The sequence below is a fragment of the Sparassis crispa genome, assembly GCF_003851025.1.
Source record: "Sparassis crispa DNA, contig_000009F, whole genome shotgun sequence".
In the NCBI taxonomy this organism is placed as follows: Eukaryota; Fungi; Basidiomycota; class Agaricomycetes; order Polyporales; family Sparassidaceae; genus Sparassis; species Sparassis crispa.
Genome location: NW_020939756.1, coordinates 661,257 through 678,218, shown reverse-complemented (window position 1 = coordinate 678,218; position 16,962 = coordinate 661,257). Strand labels below are relative to the sequence as shown.

Here is a 16,962-nt window from a genome sequence, read left to right as displayed (position 1 = left end):
ATATTGCATGCTCAGAATCACTGTAGCTTGTACTACCATACAGTCTGGTTGTATAATGAGCCATCAAGCTTGAGGGAAATCCGACTTCCAACCTCCACGGGCGCCTGCAGCGCCAGTGAACTGAACTAGTGTCCCATGTCACACTGACTTGTGAACTGTGAACTAAGTCAAGCCAGCATGTCATGGGTCACACCCCGTGAACCTAAGGTCATTTCGCTACAGTATGGGCGGTACAAGAATTAGTCAGCAAGTTCTGCACCAAAACGAGTAAGTCTCCCGGCCCAAATGCAGTAAGTCAATTCAAACTCAGTTAGGACCTAGTAGCACTACTATGCCAGACCGCTCAGTCGGCGCACCTCCCTACTCGGCGCACCATATATAGGCAAGAAATATGCATTACGCGAGACCAGGCGCCCACATCCAAGCCCAACAGTGCTCTCTGATTGGTGGAAACCCTGAAAGTGCCGATTAGGGGGGTGCGCCGACTGAGCGGTCTGGCATAGTACACCTATAGTTAGAGTGCCAAATGTAATCAAAGTCGTGGGAATAACCCAATATTTCTCTTCGGCTCGCCTGCGGCATGTTACCGTTTGATAGTTAGCGCACCACTCGATCTCTCTCTAAGTGGTCATTTTTGTCCAAATACCTCACCTATATAAGATATGCCTCATTCATACGCGACCACTCCGCGTGGCAACTGATTTGCATTCTCTTCGACAACAACGTTAATTAAAGAAAATCGGCTCCGGCAGAAATTATGGTATTCGCCACAGCTAAAATTGTGCGGGAACTGATTCTTCAGAGCATCGAGGTGTGAGGAGAATCGACAACACCGGCCACGTGGTAGTAGTCGTGTATGAATGAGGCATATCTTAGTAGATACATGGGTTAATTTATTCTTTAATTAAAAATTTTACAGCTGAGTAGAGACCAGGAACATGACCAGAATTTTTCTTACATGCCTTTTCGAAAATTCCAAAAAGGCAAATTTCCGCCGGAGTGGTACAGTATCTTGGGTTTTAGCCTCACAATCGTCGGCGGAAGCTTTTGGCTGAAACCTCCGGTGGAGTTGCGGCCCGGGTCGTCTTCCCAATGACTTCCCTCCTGACTTTTATCGCCGCCACCACGTTTGCGAACTACAATACATTTTATACTGAGTGCGATCTAAATATTGGTGAGTTCCCATGCCCCATCTCTGCGGTCCGCTCTGGCACTAACTTCGGGAAATAACCTCGGACTCCTACCGGAAGGTGGAAACTTGAGTGCGAAGCATGGGAGACGCCGTGACATAACTGTTGACGCTGGACAGGTACGTGCAGTCGACCGTAGACCCTGATCCACTGGCCGATAACCTCGTAAGTCACAGATAAACAAGGGGGACGATTTTGAGGTGCCATTCCGTCTCTGTCATCTCGACATACACCATGGCGCAATCAGAGAACGTCGTCCTCGTAACTGGTGCGGCAGGCTGGTTGGGCAGCTTGGTATGCCAGCCTCGCCCCCCTGCGTACCGGCATCTAACGTGAACGTTGCATAGGTATCAAGGGCGCTGACGGAAGATCCAAAAACGCCCGACGTGCGTCTGATCCTCGCCGATGTTGTCGAGCCCAATGCGCCGTCCGCAAACGCGATCGTGCTCAAAACAGACTTGACGGATCCGAGCCAGGTCACCGCGTTGTTCCAAACAGCATACGGGGTGCCCGACACGGTGTATTGTCTCCACGGGATCATGTCCCGTGGGTCAGAGGACAACTTTGACCTCGGGCTACAGGTGCATTTCCTTCGGTACCTATTTACCGAACTGTTCACTTAGGGAAGGTTTAGGTCAACGTCGAGTCCATACGATCTGTGCTGGATGCAGCGCGCCATTGCGGCGCCGCCGTAGGCCGTCCGATCAAATTCATCTTCACGTCATCACTCGCGGTATACGGTGGTACTTTGGTGAGCGCAATGTAGGTGATCCAAGTGCATGCACCCATTTGACCTGACAGCCTGACGTGGTGACACCCACCACGATTGCGACGCCCGAGAGCGCGTACGGCACTGGCAAGCTGATATCAGAGCTGCTCATCAACGAGTACACACGGCGCGGGTATATCGATGGGCGCATCCTCCGCCTCCCAACGATCGTCGTCCGCCCCGGTGCGCCCTCCGCCGCCACATCATCCTTCCTCTCCGGTGCGTGTTTACTCTCTCGATCTCTCGATCTCATTCCCATCGCGTGCACAGGCATCATCCGCGAGCCGCTGCACGGCAAGCCGTCTGTCTGCCCCATCGGCGACAGCCTGGACTCACCCGCGCTCGAGCTCGCGGCGTGGCTCGCGAGCCCGACGACGACGATCCGCAATCTCGTGCGTGCGAAGCACGTCCCCGTCGCTGCGTTTCTCCCGCATACGCGCGTCGTGTGCGCGCCCGGGTTCACCGCGACCGTCCGCGAGATGCTCGCCGCGCTCGATGCAGTCGGTGGGAAGGAGGCTCTCGCACGCGTCAACTTCAAGGACGACCCTGTCAATCGCCGTGTCGTGAGCTCGTGGCCGGCGCGCTTCGACAATACGTATGCGCTTGGGCTGGGATTCACCGGGGATCAAGGGGGGATGCGGGCGGTGGTGGAGAGCTTTGCGGAGGAGGTAAAGGCGGGGCGGGCGTAGCATCTATGGTGAAGGTTGTCAAACTATATCCCGTGCTACGTGGATTTGGCAAATACGTCTTGTATACTTGATTCCCGTTCAAACTGAAGACACGTGAAAGGTACCATTTTCTGCAGACCAAGCGTAATCCGGGATCGATAGCGCCTTAATAAGTGAGAGAGACTGAACGTTTCGAAGGGGGAAGACGCTGGTGAAGAAAATGAAATTGGTGTGTTTGCAGGATCCCGGTGAGAACGCGTAATGCATGTTAAGGATATGGGCATTCACTTACTTGGAGAGGGTGCTTGGAGGTTGTCCCCGGCCGTCCAAAAATGTCCGCACTACCAGATCGGACATGGCTGGCGACGGTCCAACTATGTCCGCACAGTGGATCGGGTGGAGTGCCAGGATTTTGCCTGTTTTACCGCGAGAGGCGAGGCACAGCCCATGTAAAAGGCAAACTTAGCACATGCTAATGACGGTACGTGGAATTGCGACACCGACGGTGGCCAGATTTGGGGGTCACTTCTACCCGCATCCGCATCGGACATGTTGCAGCATATGCCGGAACAATATTGCGCCTGCGGGGTCAAATCTGGCTTCAAAATATCCATTGTTCCTTCCACTCGTCCCGACACAGATGTATCTGGTACTTCTCTTCCAGTAAATGGGACGTTCTCAGGTTTCGGCTTCAAGAACCACTGAACCCCCGATACAAGTAAGCCTTTTGGTTCTCAGTTCGGACAAATCTAAACGCGTTAAGGCTATTGAGGTCAGGCCTTCGGGGCGTGAACGTTTAAAGGCTGGACTGAACCTCCCTCTACAGTGCTGGAGTGGACTGGGCATTCAAACATTCAAAGTTCAAACCAAGGTTCAGGCCTTCAGGACTGAACTTTGTCAACGATAAAATATCCAATTCAACCAGTAGGATTCAATCCCAACAAGTTATAAGCCCCGTCCGCACAAGATAACGTATGTTCAAGAGTTGATCCAGAATGACCATTCACCCACCCACTCTTGTAGCTCGAGGACTTTCTTTTGTACGCAATGGTTCCCTTTGGAAATTTTTTGCGCAATATGGTGGGTACTCCGCGAACAACTCGAGCTTTGCCTCCATTGATATGCCACTGCAATTCTTAGCACGCTCGTATGTCATAGGCATTTTGGACGAAGGCCTTGTACACGGGCAGCTCCATATTGAAGACTCGAGAGGGAATTTTATTTTTGGTTCCCTTCTACCCAACCGTGACCCTGTGATCCTGGTCGTTAAAAACGACGACATGTGGGCTCGTATCGTCCTCTCGCTCGACATGGGTCGTGAGTGCTATTTGGCATATTGTTGAAAGTTCCCTCGTGACGTATTTGTTAGTGTCCGAAGCTTACATTAATGGTGACTTTGACATCTCCAGTCTCAAAGGACTCTTTGATGTACGCACAGCCAATGTCATCTCTCTTGTACAGCGGTTGACGATGCTCGTATTCAAGTTATGGTTAGACAACCGCCACACGCTCTCTGGATTGTCGACCGTATTCAGTAATATCATCGCCTTCATGTCTTCCATTGCGATCAGAGCTCTAGGACGGCAAAACCTAGTCATGGCCCTTCAGAATGTGGTCAGAGTCTACTTTATATATCTTGTGTCTCGTGCCCTTAACTTTCTATTAGGCTGTCGCTTATGATACCAGCAACGAATTTTTCCAGGTGAACTCCCCTATACTTGTTGTGATCACATAACATCTGCTGATTACTTAACAGTGCTTCTTGAGTGAGGAGATGATGTATTCCTGCGCACTCTTTGGTGACGAAGAGCACGGAGTCCGGGGGGACCTCACTTCCGAATGGAATGAAGATGACCTCCACAAAGCCCAAATTCGGAAGATACACCATGTCCTGCGCAAGGTTCGCGCTGCTCCTGGGACTCGGCTTCTAGAAATTGGTACTGGGTGGGGAGGGATGGCTATCGAGGTATGCTAACGTCAGTACAAGTGAAAGAGACTCGCTCATCTCTACGACGCAGGCAGCGCGTCTTGGATGCACTGTTGATACAGTCACGTTGTCAGTCCCACAGAAATCCATGGCCGAGGAACATGCCGCCGCCGCCGGTGTAAGCGAGCGCGTGCGCGTTCACCTACTTGACTACCGTAAGCTCCCTGCGGCATTCGAAGGAGCATTCGACTGTTTTGTCAGTTGCGAGATGGTCGAGGTGTGTGGACTTCTGAACTACCCCTATGCATTCGGCTTAGAGCATGGTACGGCAGGCCGTTGGACTGAAGGAGCATCCGACATTCTTCAAAGTCATCGACTGGGCGCTGAAGCCTGACAAGGGAGCTGCCGTCATCACTGCCACCGCTCAGCCGGAGTTCCGTTACTCAGAGTTTCAGTAAGTTGAGCTCCTGAATTTTGTCTAGTGCTTCTATTATCAGCATCTTACAGAGCCGATGATTTTGCGCGCCACTATCACTGGCCAAACTCGTTTCTCCCCAATGCTACCTACTTCGCTGTGGCGGCTCAAGAGTCCGTGGAAGGGCGGCTCGTGTTGGATAGTGTTGAAAATCATGCGCAGCGTAAGTGTAACATCTAGAGCCTGGATGATGCCCTGACATACTTTTTTCGAATTGAAGATTATCCTCGTACCCTGCGCGAATGGGAGAGGTGATTGCTCTCAACCAGTCCTAACCTATTGTATCGCTAACCCCTCCCCCCCTGAAGACGATTTGAGAGGAACTTCCGAGATAAAGTTATTAGTAGCCTCGTTGTGCAACATCCGGAGCTCGTTGATCCGCGAAACCTGGAAGCTTTTCGCCGCAAGTGGATCTATATGTTTGAATACGCCGCGGCGGGCTTTGCTAGAGGGTATACCGCGCTCAATTTCTGGGCCTTCGCTAGACCTGTTCGTCGCCCGTTCCTTTCGGCTCTTCGAAAGCTGACAGCTCTCACAAGGAATACGTTGCTGAACAGTGTGACTGAATTGTTGGACATTCGCTCCTGCAAAGTCCGCGGTTCCATGTCCTCCACATGCACCCCAGTGATATACAGATATAGATATTCTTTCTTGTTTCGGTTCTCTGCTCAAATTTGAGTCTTCAAATACATATAGAATAAATTTTGTCACAATACTTATCATAGACTTGCAAGCTCGAGGAAAGTTCGAATTCATTTTCTACCTAAGAATATAAGTGTTTGCCGCGGCGTGCGATGCTGCCCAGGACCGCAGCTGTAGAAGCTGATAGGATTCAACAACTGACATTCTGCTTGGGCCTTCGTTCCTTGAGATATCCGTGTCTGGCCGCTCAGTTAACGGTGAACATTTAAACTCCCAATATATCTGTCCTTCTGCCTCCGAGTCTGGCTTCTATGCGTCTGATACAGCAAATATTCATAGGTCACCGGTGGAGCACCGTTATAGCGTTATTGCAGTTGCGATCAAACTTAGACGCATGTATGTGTACGGAGGTAGATTAAGCTTCACGCCTTTTCCCCAACTATGCACGAAATGCGAATATGCGAGATGCTTACTCGATGGCAGCTGCAAATTCGAAGATCATCTTACAGTGACATCGATGAAAAAACTATGACGAACGGATAAGCTCAGTCATATTGATCGCGAGCTCAGAGTCTTACCCGGGTTGACCAGGAGGAACCACAAATTTGAGAGGCAAAGTACGTAGGAGGATGCGACTACTGTAAAAGGGCTGAACCAAGAGCCTTGCAAGTTCCAGAATCAAGCAAAAACGACAGCAATCTGACACTCGCGCTACGTGCACCCACAAATAACAGACTCGAAATGCTTCTCGCAATGTCGGACAGGAGATCGAGACCGGGACCATGTTTCCGGTGCGAAGCACAAACAGCACTGCAGGAGAGAAGTGCATGTGCCCACGATCTTCGAGGCCTCTCCCGTAAGCAAGGCACACGAAACGACCGCCGTGCCATTGAGTGGCCGACACCACATCCACGCACGCAGTTCACTCAACGACACATGACGTATAAACCCGCAGACAGCAGAGATCAGCATGGCATCCCACACGACGCTGCAAGGCGCCCAGGATACGGCTCCGGGCAGGGAACCGCGCAGCGGTGTTGACATGGTCAGAGAGCACAGCGTGCGTCTAGGCTGCACTGTGGAGGTCAGCTCGCGTCATATCGATCATGCCGCTTTCGGTATTTGGAGACCAAAGAAAACTGGAGGTAGGGAGCCCGATGAGCCACAAAGTCAGAGTCAGAATGCACCCTAGCATAGCAGGTGTGCAAAACTCACAGGACAAAGTGCAGCGGAGGTACATACGATGCGCAGCCCGCCGCACAGTGTAGCCTAAGACGCTCGTATCAAGCGCCGGAATGGTTCAGGACAACATTGTAGCAGTATGTGCTCGGCGGGATGCAGGCGATAACGGAGAGAGGAATGGATGCAGGCTGTCGCTCTCCCGGAAGCTGGTTGTAGTCCGCCAGATGAGATACTGCATTCGCCAGTTGTTCGCCATCCATGCCAGGAGGAATTACCGTCGTCGGCGTAGATGCGACACATACAAAAGCATGATCGTATTTGCGCATTGTCCGCGCCCTCCGGGCGTTCTCCTGCTGTAGGTATCGGTGCTCGAGCTGCTCCACTACACCCCGACACCACACGGTTTTGGACCAGAAGGCCGGATCGGCAAAAACTTTCATTTCCGGGGAGCCCAAAAGGCGTTGTGAGAAACACTCCTCCCGCGCTCGCGCTCGTTCTGCACAGGCCAAGGCCCATGAGACGCGGCGCTGGCTATCGGCATAAGCACGACAGCAACAGCGGAAACGCATTCCGGCCGATCGACGCGCACACCATGCCATCCCATAGACATGGCGCCAGCGCAGTCCTCTGGTGATGCCAGCATGGAGAGACCGCGATACCCTCCGGACTGGGGGAAAGGGCAGCTGGTGGGCGGAAAATGATGGGCACGTGTCAGTGAATGGCGCAGGGTGCCCAAGGACGCATTTGGATGGACGATGGCCCCACGGTATGAGGAGGCAATGGAGAGGAGCGTTCGTACTGGTATTGACTTGAAGTGTCGCTGCGATTGCCAACTAACTGGGGAGGAGATCGCGCAAGCCTGAGGGAAGCAGCTACCGGGGAACGATGTCGTACAGAGCACTCTGCGTGCTTCCCCGCCATCTTTTCATTCCAGGCAGATACGTCATAATGATACGGTTGCTGCGGCGAGACTGAAGATGTGTGTGGCCAATGCCCGTTGAATCTCTGCATTTAACAAACCAATGACGCTTAGGGGGCTTCGCCTAGAGAGAAGTTACGCAGAGTTCATCTGCTCACCTTCGCTTGCTCGTTGTCCCACCGCGTGCAGGCTGCCCGCGGCGTCGGCTTCCGGCACTGAACCATGCGCATCAAGTCAGTCGTCCACTGCTCGCACACGTGTGACTTGATTACTGGTGCGCTCAAAATCAATCGCAGTATCAGCAACTTCCGACGCAGAACCACTCAAGTGCACTCTTCCGACGCGCACTTGGACGTTAACGACCAGCATATTGTACACCTCACCTACACTGACTTGGACTTTTGCATCTTCATGACGGAACCAGTTGCCGCGGGAGCGCCAGGGCGATCGTTTGGTCAGTTTTCCCTGTGAGCATCACACGAACCACCTCAGACTCTGCTCATGGTACTGAGTTCGACGCCCGATATCCGATGTCTGCTTGGTTTATGATCCTGCACACGTAAGGTTCAACGCCCGCGACAAGCACAGAAAACAGTAATTGAACATCACACTAAACCCAGACTGCTCCACCTTGATATCATCACCTTCCTAACATTGCATCTCTCGAGAATGAAGGCAGTCAGAGTAATCAGGACTGATGGTAGGAGCACCCACAATGACGACTCACAAAAAGAAATCCTATTCTACGGGATCAGGCATCCACAATATGTCCTCGTATATCCCACCCCGATACCACAGAAGGTCCGACCTAGTGACTGCCACGCCACACTCGTTCAGCTCTTTGATGATAGCACGTATCTGTTCCTCCGTCGGATTCGACTTCTTCAGGTAACTGAGCTTCGGATCGGACGCGAGGGCAAGACAGTACGCTTCTCCATCGAATTCTGTCTCCTTGGTGTCATCTTCTCCCAAAATGACATTCTGAGGGAGGGTCAAACACCCTACAGCCTTCTTGAATGACTTCCAGCCCATCCAAAAAGGATCAAGTCTCACGCCGTCTTCCCTGGTAAGGGGAACCGACTTGATTTCACAGTAGTGGAAGAAAAAATTGTCTGCAGTTGGGAGAAGGAACCCATAGTATTGGCGTCTGTTATCGTTGGGTCTGCGCTCCGGGAGACCTAAATGTGGTGTCAGGTGTTGTAAGGCGGGATATGCACCTCTCACTGGGAAACGTACCAGGCATGGTGATTTGTGTTCAGTAAGGACTGTTAGATGCAGTGTATGTAGATGCAGACACCGCGCGTTGTATGCGGTGCCAGCGAATTGGGTGTGACCCGACATTTAAAGCGAGCACCTTCCTGCTGTTCGCTCCTGGCGCCGTCTGAAAGCTATACCCTCACGGCGATCCATCGAGAGCTGCGGTGTACAACGGGAAATGGAACGCGCAGGCATTTGTTAGGTGAGCGAAATCCGTCAGACGTGCAATCCAGCGATCGATGGGCAAATGCGCCTTGCAAGAGACCGGTCGCGGCGGTAAATAAGCATCAAGAAGGACGATATCTGCAGATTCGAAGCTTCCCTCTGGAAAAGACCTATGGCTACTGACGCCCGCGAACGTCGACGTCCGTCTTCCGACGAGGTACGAGCGTTATACATACAATAAACCTACATGGAGTGTACAAATCCTAGGGTACAAACGCATCTCGTGAAACACAGAAAAGCGGTAGAGAGAACAACTCGTGTGTCAAGAGACAATATGAGCAGCGTCCCTGTGCTCGCACCCTAGGTATCATACGTGTGTGTCAGACCCAGGAGCCGTGGATAATGGCGTCCCACGCTGATGACAGCACGGGAATCCGAGTCAGTGTGTTCGGAGGGAGGGACGATGCGGAGGGAACAATGAGGTACTATGATACGGCTACGAATCTCGTGCACACATTCGAACCGTGTGCGCAGACCCATTCAGCCAGGGCACCTTGTCGGCGCCACGCGTAGTGCACTGGTACTCCTTCGATATAAAGTATACAATAAACCTACATAGAACGTACAAATGCTAAGATACAACGCATCTAGAGAGACAAGGAAGAATCCGGTACAACATAAGCAAGTAGGAAGAACGGCGTCGCACGCAAGGTATGGAGTGTGTCAGACCCAGGAGCCGTGTATGAGTGCGTCCCAGGCGCTTTTGCTCTGGAGGGTGCCGATGAAGTCCGGGCGTGTGTGGGGCGCGTCGTGGGGGATGGGCACGGCGACGGTGCCGGGGGACACGGGCGGGGCGGGTGCGAGCGGGGAGTGCTGGAGCGGGGGCGTGTCGGTGTGGGCGTTCTACCGCACAAGTGTCAGACGCAAGGGTCACGGAGAGCGGGGATGCTCACGGGGACGGGGGAACCCGCGTTGGAGTGGTGGTACTGCTGGTGATGGTGCGTGGCGGGGTGGTCGGTGTGGGCGCCGGAGACGGGGGTGGGCGTGGGGGAGACGGTGCCGGAGGCGGAGGACGAGGAGCGGTGGTAGTACGGCCGTTTCTGTCACGGGATGTCAGACGCGGGAAGCGCGAGGGTTCTGGCTACGCACGGGGGCGATGATGGAGTAGAGCGCCTGGCGGAGGGTCCGGACGTGCTCGTCGCGTTCCGGGTTCGACGACGCAGACTGGGCGGACAGGTCAGCGCATGGGCCAGGCGGGCGCGGCGGGGACATGCACCATCGTGGGTGGGAGGCGCGTCATGGAGGAAGCACGGGCGCTCGATCGGGAGGTGGATGGAGGAGCAGATCGGAGGGAGAGAAGAGGACCAGAGATTTATTTGAGAGAAAGGCCACAGTTTCAGGAATAGAGAACCGTAGAGAATTTAGTTACTACTAGCATACAGCCTGTAATTACTACCGCCCGCCATCACCCCACGCACATTCCCCACGTGCACCCACCATCGTCAACCCCCGCCCTTCTTCAGATGTCCCCCGCAGTGTCCACCTCATGCTTCCATGGTGGTGGCGGATGTATGCATGCTGTTTCTCGAGAATTCAGAGCCCCGGCTGCATCCCCACTCGCCGGATGACCAGGCGATGATCTTGAAGCAAGTGCGCGCGACGCGACTGCACACAGTCGATCTGGCGATCAACATCCTGCCGAGCCCGCAGATCCAAGGGCACACGGGAGCACACCCCTCCCGCACTACACCATACCCACACTCATCGGACGGTAAAATACCCAGTCGAATGCGCGCGGCATAGCCCTTAATGACGACAGGAGGAAGGAAGTCGGCAGTGAGCAGAGGCTTCCAACGTCGAAACACGGAGGCTGCGCAGACGGGCAGAAAGTGCAGACCGCGACCGCGCACGACGGTGCACACTTGCCGGACGAACAACTACCACATCCACACCGTAGACAAGACATGCATGAGATAACACCTCGCGCGCAGTGATCAAGCGCGGCGACCTACCACCAAGGCAAAAAAACACGCCGAAGGAAACAGGCGGGCGCCTTGGATCACACAGAGCCCCCAGCTCCGCCGTCGCTCAGCGCACAGCAAAATCTTGTGTCGCAGACTCGGGACACCAAGGTATGCAGGACAGAATGCCCGCACACAGGAGAACTCGAGCGCGACCTCACCTCGCTCGCCGGACGTTGAAATATGGCGGTGACGAAGCTGACCGTCGACCTAAGAAGCTGGATGGCGGGGAAAGGTAGGTCGCGGCGGCGAGCTGACAAACCAAACGGCTTGCGCCGCCCCGTAACACACCTCACCGGACAACGAAAGCTGGACTCGCAAAAGGGACGGGCGCGGGGTAGAGACGGCGACGAGGAACATTCCATGAGGAGTTGCGAGAGCAACCACGCCGCACCACGTTCGACACCAGGCCTACGACCTACCCAAGCTCGCCGGACGGCGAAAAATGCAGTCGGACACACGGGCGAAGAGGTCCACGGTATCACTGCAAGGGAGGAGCGACAAAGGGCGTCCTTGTTCGTCGGCGACCTAACCGTGGGGGTGAGGAGAGAACATGGGTGCGCGGCTACGCCGCGCTGCCACCCATCTCGCCAGACGACGAAATCCGGACTCGGAAAAGCGACGGGCGCAAAGAGGAGATGGTGACCAGCGGCGTTCGATGGAGGGTGCCCGCAGCTGCGAGAACGCACACGCACAGCGCGGCTGCGCCGCGCTCGACGCCAGCCCCTACGACGTATCCAAGGTCGCCGGACGGCGAAATATGGAGTCGGAGGTGCGGGCCTAGCGAACCGGGCGAACGTCGACAGCAGAGCGTGCGAGGGCCTCCATGGGATCGGTCCGAGGGCAAAGAGATGGTGGTAGACGATGAACGAGGCTGGGAGAGAACTGGTTAAGCCTTGCAAGCATGAGCCACGCAGCGGAGGGTCACAAAATGACAAAAAGCAAGCGAGGCTGTAGTAACGCGGCTGCGCCGCGTCCTCAACCTCCACCCCCCGGACTGCAAAATATCGATACCCACGCCGCACCGGTCTTGACGCCTACCTGCAAAGATGGATGACCAGCAATCGCCACCGCGAGTATGGAATAAACAAATGAGGCCCCACACGCTGTGCCTCAGGCCGCCGGACGTCGAAATATCAAGTCGAAGAAATATACGGCCACGCAAAGGCAGCTGGCGGTGCGGAGGGTTCGACGTCGAGTAGCCACGACCGCGCCGCGTTCGCAGCCTGCCGCACGTCGTAGCCAAGGTCGCGGGACGGCGAAATATGCAATTGGCGAGGGGGACGCTCGGGGAAGGATGAACCGCACCGGGAGACGACACGATCCTCCCATGTCGACGAAAGCTCGGGGCACATATGGAGGACGCGCGAGAACGGGGCAGTCGTGCAGAGGTAACTATCGCTGATTTTCGCACGCAACGCTCGGCGAGGGAAGGAGTTCGAGAGCGTGAGCTGCATCGAACACGCGAGGGGAAGGAAATTTGATAGGCGCTGCCTGCGCGTGCTCACGGGGCGTCCGAAGCTCCAATTTTGCAAGGCAGGTGGGTAGAATAGAGACGTGCAGGCTGGGCACAGTGGTACAGGCATCTGTCAAAAGGACACTGCGGCTGACAGCGGCCCGTTCCCCTGGTAGGAGAACGTCCTGTTGTACTTGTATTAGCAAAGATAAAAGCATTCAATGAGGATCCACTCACCATCGGAACGCCGCGCACCAATTTCCGTTCGTCCGTGAGCAACGCCATCCCATCGGTCCGCGAAGCATCGTGTGCAACAGGAACGTCACCCTGCTTGCGGACACGGCGTGTGCGTGCTCACGGGGACTCCGAATCTCCAATTTTGCAGGGCAGGTGGATAGAATAGAGACGTACAGGCCGGGGACAGAGGTACATGCATCTGTCAAAAGGACACTGTTCTCTTTGGCGGAGAACGTCCTGTCGTACTTGCGTTAGCCCAAGACAGAAGCATGGATCCGAACGACGATCTACTCACCACCACGCGATCCTCCCACGCCGACGACGGCTCAATATCACTCATACAGGGGGACGCGCGAGAACGGGGCTGTCGTGTGGAGTCAACTCCCGCTAATTTTCGCATGCAACGCTTGGCGAGGGGAGGAGTTCGAGAGCGCGAGGGGAAGGAATTTTGACAGACGGGCCATAACTACAGCGGACGCGGCCAGCGCGCGCTCGCGAGGCATCCGAATCTCCAATCTTGCAAGGCCGATACACGGGATAGACAGGTGCACCGCGCAGAGAAGCAGGGGAAAAAATGCTGCGGCTAAGAGCCGCACGTTCTCCTTGGCGGAGAACGTCCTGTTGTACTCGCATTAGCCCAAGACAGAAGCGCAGAACGACGATCCACTCACCATCAGGACGCCGCACACGATCATGTCACGATTCCATGCGGCTGCATGGCATGACGGGCGATAGAAATATCCGACGCGCGAAGACTGCCGCATCTTGAGTTGCGAACGCGGCGGGTGAGGTCGAGGAACGTTCGAATCTTGCATCTTCCGAGTGAAACAATCAGGAGAGAGGTAAACCTAGGATGCCAACGTCAGACATACCCAAGAAATAGACTAGAAAAATTGTACTCACAGACATCGCGGCCCATCGCGCATGCGTCAAGCCCACGCAATGCTCCCAACGCGATTCCAAGGCCTTCTCTAACATCCTCTACTACTCCGATTGCGATCGGACGTTCGAGCGACTGCTGTCACGTCCAGCCGTCCAACGCATCGGGCTCTCCTCGCGTTCCCGCGCAGAGACTCGAAACTTGGCATTGCAGAAGGCCTCTTTCAGGATCAAAAGGCGATGGGCACAGAGTGTCGAAGCAGAAATGAACAGCACAGAAGAACGCGCGAGAGTCAGACGTGACAACGAAAAGGCGGGCGTTGAGTATACTGGACTTCGACACCGCCATCCGAATCGGGCAGGTCGACTGCCAAAATGAGCGCCCGCGATCTCTTCCTTACTCTTCTGCGCGATGCTGTGTTCGTTCGCGAGGTCTACTGGCAAGGAATCAGTACTCAATATTCGAAAGCATATGTGGTGAGCGGTGACTCTGGCATACCTGACGAGACAACACAGTGCCGAAAGGCTGCCCAGATTGCCCCATCGCTCCTTCCCTTCTGACGTCCGAGTTGGATGACGGTCACCATCTGTCGACTCCGATAGCTACTGTGGAAATTGGACAGACCACGAGGTTCTGAGGCGGATGGGCATGGAGTGTTGCTACCATCTGGTGGTAAGGTGGAGGGGGAGAGCGACGGCGATGCAGCTTGAAGTGGACCATCAGCAAGTATATCAGGCAGCGCTAGACTCCGATTCACATAAGGGGAATGTTCTGAAACACAAAAATTAACTGCGCTGATGCTTCCCCTTCCCAGGAAGATTCTTCGGCTATCCATCTCCGATTGTTGCACAGGCTCTTGTGCAAACCTTTGCAATTCCTCAGGCCTCAGGCCTCATTCGCCACTCGTTCTCTGTGCTCAGAACATGCAGAGTAATTATGGACTTACTGGTTAAGGCTTCTTGTTGTCGAGAATCCAGTCCTTCTGGGGAGCAAATGGTTGAGAATGCTCTCTCATCCCCTTGTTTCTCAGAAGGCTTGAATTTCGACAAAAATATATCTTACGTGTGCATTCAAGACTCACATCAGATGTCACAGCATTGCAACCCGCTACAGCCACCGCATCAAGAATTCTTCGTAAAGTTTGCCGCCTTGTGCCCGCACGATAATCTGACTGTGAGATCTGATTGAGATCCAAAGCACGTTGGTTCGGTGATGTGATGTCATGCAGTCGTATGATACTTCCACTGAACGGATGCAGACTAGGTTTGCAAACTTGGACAAAGAATGAAGTGAGACATAGAAGTGTTAGACAATGTTCAAGTCAAACCAACGGAGCCCTGGTGCGGCATAGTGTCTCACCCGTCCTGTCCACATTTGGCAACTTATGTTCAAGTCCGTGCTCGACTCTGTCAACAGTCTGTCAAAGTTATCTTCAAGTGACTACAGCTTCTATGCAACCTCAACACTCAGCAGGCACATCCTGCTCATCCTCCGAATCTACAAACTCCGCGCTCTTGATAGCATAGTGCCGCAGCCGTTTCGAGCGACTTTCTGGGTACGGCTGACGTCCTCTCAGCTTTCCCTTGTCCGAGCGCGACTTGCGCACACCACATGCTTTGCATGCAGCACGGAACCATTCCGACTCCTCCATCTCTGCAAATTCACCATCAGAAAGCTTCCGGAACTGTGTTGAGCCTCGGATCCAGCGGATAAGCAGAAGCTCAAGCTTTGACAGATTGCTGCTCGCCGTGCTAAGGTTTGCAAAGGGAATGATGTTCTCAGGCCAGCCATCGACAATGACATGGTGCTTCTGCACGATGTCCCGCCAGTATGTCGTCCATTTCATTTTGATATCGTGAATTCCGGTGATGTTCTCTGGGATGAGCAGGTGTGTGAATGAGCCAGATTGGTAGCAGCATGTGCAGTGCACTCACGAAGGGATTGGTTGATGATACATCGGAGATCACTTCGCACTGAGGCTACTAACTGCTTGTAGCGTGGATATTCCGAGTCTGCATTTGATTAGGTACGGATGGTAATTATAAATTCCATGCACTCACTCTGAGCACCCTCCTGGGTCTTGGAATGACTGTCCATGACAATGGATTTGCAGTGCGGATGCTCTCTGTGCTAAGTATGTATGTTCTCTAACATATTGGTGTTACAGTAATTTGACATCTGCGGTGCATGAGCATGGAGTTTACAACCGGCAGAAGTAATTCTCCATAGTGAACACCGGTTGACATCACTATCAATGAGTTTGCCAATGCGGTAAGTTTGTTTCAAGTCAAAGTGCACTCTCACGGAGGTACCAATCTTTTCTTCCATTGGAATTTGTCACAGGCTAAAATTTTGTGTAACAGTGTTGCGAGACAGCGGGCGAAGCGATGAGAAGAGTGGAACATCTGACGGGCATGCACGCCGACCCGAGTAATTGGTCCCTTGGCATATACTCATTTCTCTTCATGGTTGCCGAAGGTTCTCTCTCATTTCTGATATGCTTGGTGTTCACTCAAAGGCAGCCTGGTAATTAGGTCAACTCAGATATTGTCCACTATTGTGCTTGGAGACTCAGAGGTGAACGGGATGAGCTTGACCGGTGAGCGGCAAGGTACTGTCATAGTTCGGGAAAGAATATCAGGGGTAGATCTGAAACACCCGAGGTGCGTCACTGTGCAGGTACTCATGATCTAGGTCAGAATTCTATGTCGGACGGTTTGACACTAGACATGGTGATGCAGTCACCTTGGTGACAGATATCGGATGTGGCTGACAAATTCATCGTACGACTATGGAATTTTTACAGTATAAATACAGGGATGCAGTGTGACAACTCCCCAGTAACATTCTCACCTCTTTTCCTCCTTTGCTCATTTTTGGCCCTCTCAACTTAGATGTCTTAGCACTACATCACACGGAGGACTTGTTCTTAATGGTAAGTTCTGCACTTATGTTCTTTGCACCACAATGGAGATTACTCACAGTTCATTATCTGTTCTAGCTTTGCCTGTCAGTATGCTCAAGCGGAGGAATATTTTGACGGTGAGTATAAAGTCTGCTCTACGTTCATCGGAACAAAGCCTTACTGATATATTTTCTCCCCTCAGACCATGGCTGGTGCTTCGGTGGTGCAAGTTTTGCACACAGTGAGTTTCTCACTTCATGAAATTGTAG

General features: G+C 53.5%; 9 protein-coding genes across 9 annotated transcripts; 2 read left to right on the top strand and 7 right to left on the bottom strand.

Annotated features, from left to right (window-relative positions):
- Positions 1-1,424: 1,424 nt before the first annotated feature.
- SCP_1002430 (NAD P-binding protein) lies at positions 1,425-2,648 on the top strand (the record flags this gene model as incomplete). The annotated part of the gene is made up of 5 exons (XM_027762109.1): positions 1,425-1,484; positions 1,538-1,771; positions 1,825-1,941; positions 1,992-2,178; positions 2,230-2,648. The coding sequence occupies 5 exons, from the start codon at positions 1,425-1,427 to the stop codon at positions 2,646-2,648; spliced, it is 1,017 nt and encodes a 338-aa protein (XP_027617910.1).
- A 1,100-nt stretch (positions 2,649-3,748) lies between these two features.
- Positions 3,749-5,595, top strand: SCP_1002420 (Tuberculostearic acid methyltransferase UfaA1; the record flags this gene model as incomplete). Its single annotated transcript, XM_027762108.1, has 11 exons — positions 3,749-3,944; positions 3,997-4,055; positions 4,113-4,241; positions 4,294-4,329; positions 4,384-4,593; positions 4,646-4,831; positions 4,887-5,008; positions 5,062-5,192; positions 5,250-5,280; positions 5,338-5,518; positions 5,569-5,595. The coding sequence occupies 11 exons, from the start codon at positions 3,749-3,751 to the stop codon at positions 5,593-5,595; spliced, it is 1,308 nt and encodes a 435-aa protein (XP_027617909.1).
- Positions 5,596-6,169: 574 nt separating this feature from the next.
- Positions 6,170-6,500, bottom strand: SCP_1002410 (hypothetical protein; the record flags this gene model as incomplete). Its single annotated transcript, XM_027762107.1, has 3 exons — positions 6,170-6,197; positions 6,250-6,333; positions 6,397-6,500. 3 exons carry the CDS (start codon positions 6,498-6,500, stop codon positions 6,170-6,172), a joined length of 216 nt encoding a protein of 71 aa, XP_027617908.1.
- A 454-nt stretch (positions 6,501-6,954) lies between these two features.
- On the bottom strand, positions 6,955-7,293 carry SCP_1002400 (hypothetical protein; the record flags this gene model as incomplete). Its single annotated transcript, XM_027762106.1, has 1 exon — positions 6,955-7,293. The coding sequence occupies one exon, from the start codon at positions 7,291-7,293 to the stop codon at positions 6,955-6,957; it is 339 nt and encodes a 112-aa protein (XP_027617907.1).
- Positions 7,294-8,510: 1,217 nt separating this feature from the next.
- SCP_1002390 (hypothetical protein) lies at positions 8,511-9,015 on the bottom strand (the record flags this gene model as incomplete). Its single annotated transcript, XM_027762105.1, has 2 exons — positions 8,511-8,950; positions 9,009-9,015. The coding sequence occupies 2 exons, from the start codon at positions 9,013-9,015 to the stop codon at positions 8,511-8,513; spliced, it is 447 nt and encodes a 148-aa protein (XP_027617906.1).
- Positions 9,016-9,917: 902 nt separating this feature from the next.
- On the bottom strand, positions 9,918-10,473 carry SCP_1002380 (hypothetical protein; the record flags this gene model as incomplete). Its single annotated transcript, XM_027762104.1, has 4 exons — positions 9,918-10,097; positions 10,148-10,294; positions 10,344-10,418; positions 10,471-10,473. The coding sequence occupies 4 exons, from the start codon at positions 10,471-10,473 to the stop codon at positions 9,918-9,920; spliced, it is 405 nt and encodes a 134-aa protein (XP_027617905.1).
- A 1,878-nt stretch (positions 10,474-12,351) lies between these two features.
- Positions 12,352-12,801, bottom strand: SCP_1002370 (hypothetical protein; the record flags this gene model as incomplete). The annotated part of the gene is made up of 1 exon (XM_027762103.1): positions 12,352-12,801. One exon carries the CDS (start codon positions 12,799-12,801, stop codon positions 12,352-12,354), a length of 450 nt encoding a protein of 149 aa, XP_027617904.1.
- Positions 12,802-13,295: 494 nt separating this feature from the next.
- SCP_1002360 (hypothetical protein) lies at positions 13,296-13,886 on the bottom strand (the record flags this gene model as incomplete). Its single annotated transcript, XM_027762102.1, has 3 exons — positions 13,296-13,526; positions 13,580-13,756; positions 13,812-13,886. The coding sequence occupies 3 exons, from the start codon at positions 13,884-13,886 to the stop codon at positions 13,296-13,298; spliced, it is 483 nt and encodes a 160-aa protein (XP_027617903.1).
- Positions 13,887-15,247: 1,361 nt separating this feature from the next.
- Positions 15,248-15,634, bottom strand: SCP_1002350 (hypothetical protein; the record flags this gene model as incomplete). The annotated part of the gene is made up of 1 exon (XM_027762101.1): positions 15,248-15,634. The coding sequence occupies one exon, from the start codon at positions 15,632-15,634 to the stop codon at positions 15,248-15,250; it is 387 nt and encodes a 128-aa protein (XP_027617902.1).
- Positions 15,635-16,962: the final 1,328 nt, after the last annotated feature.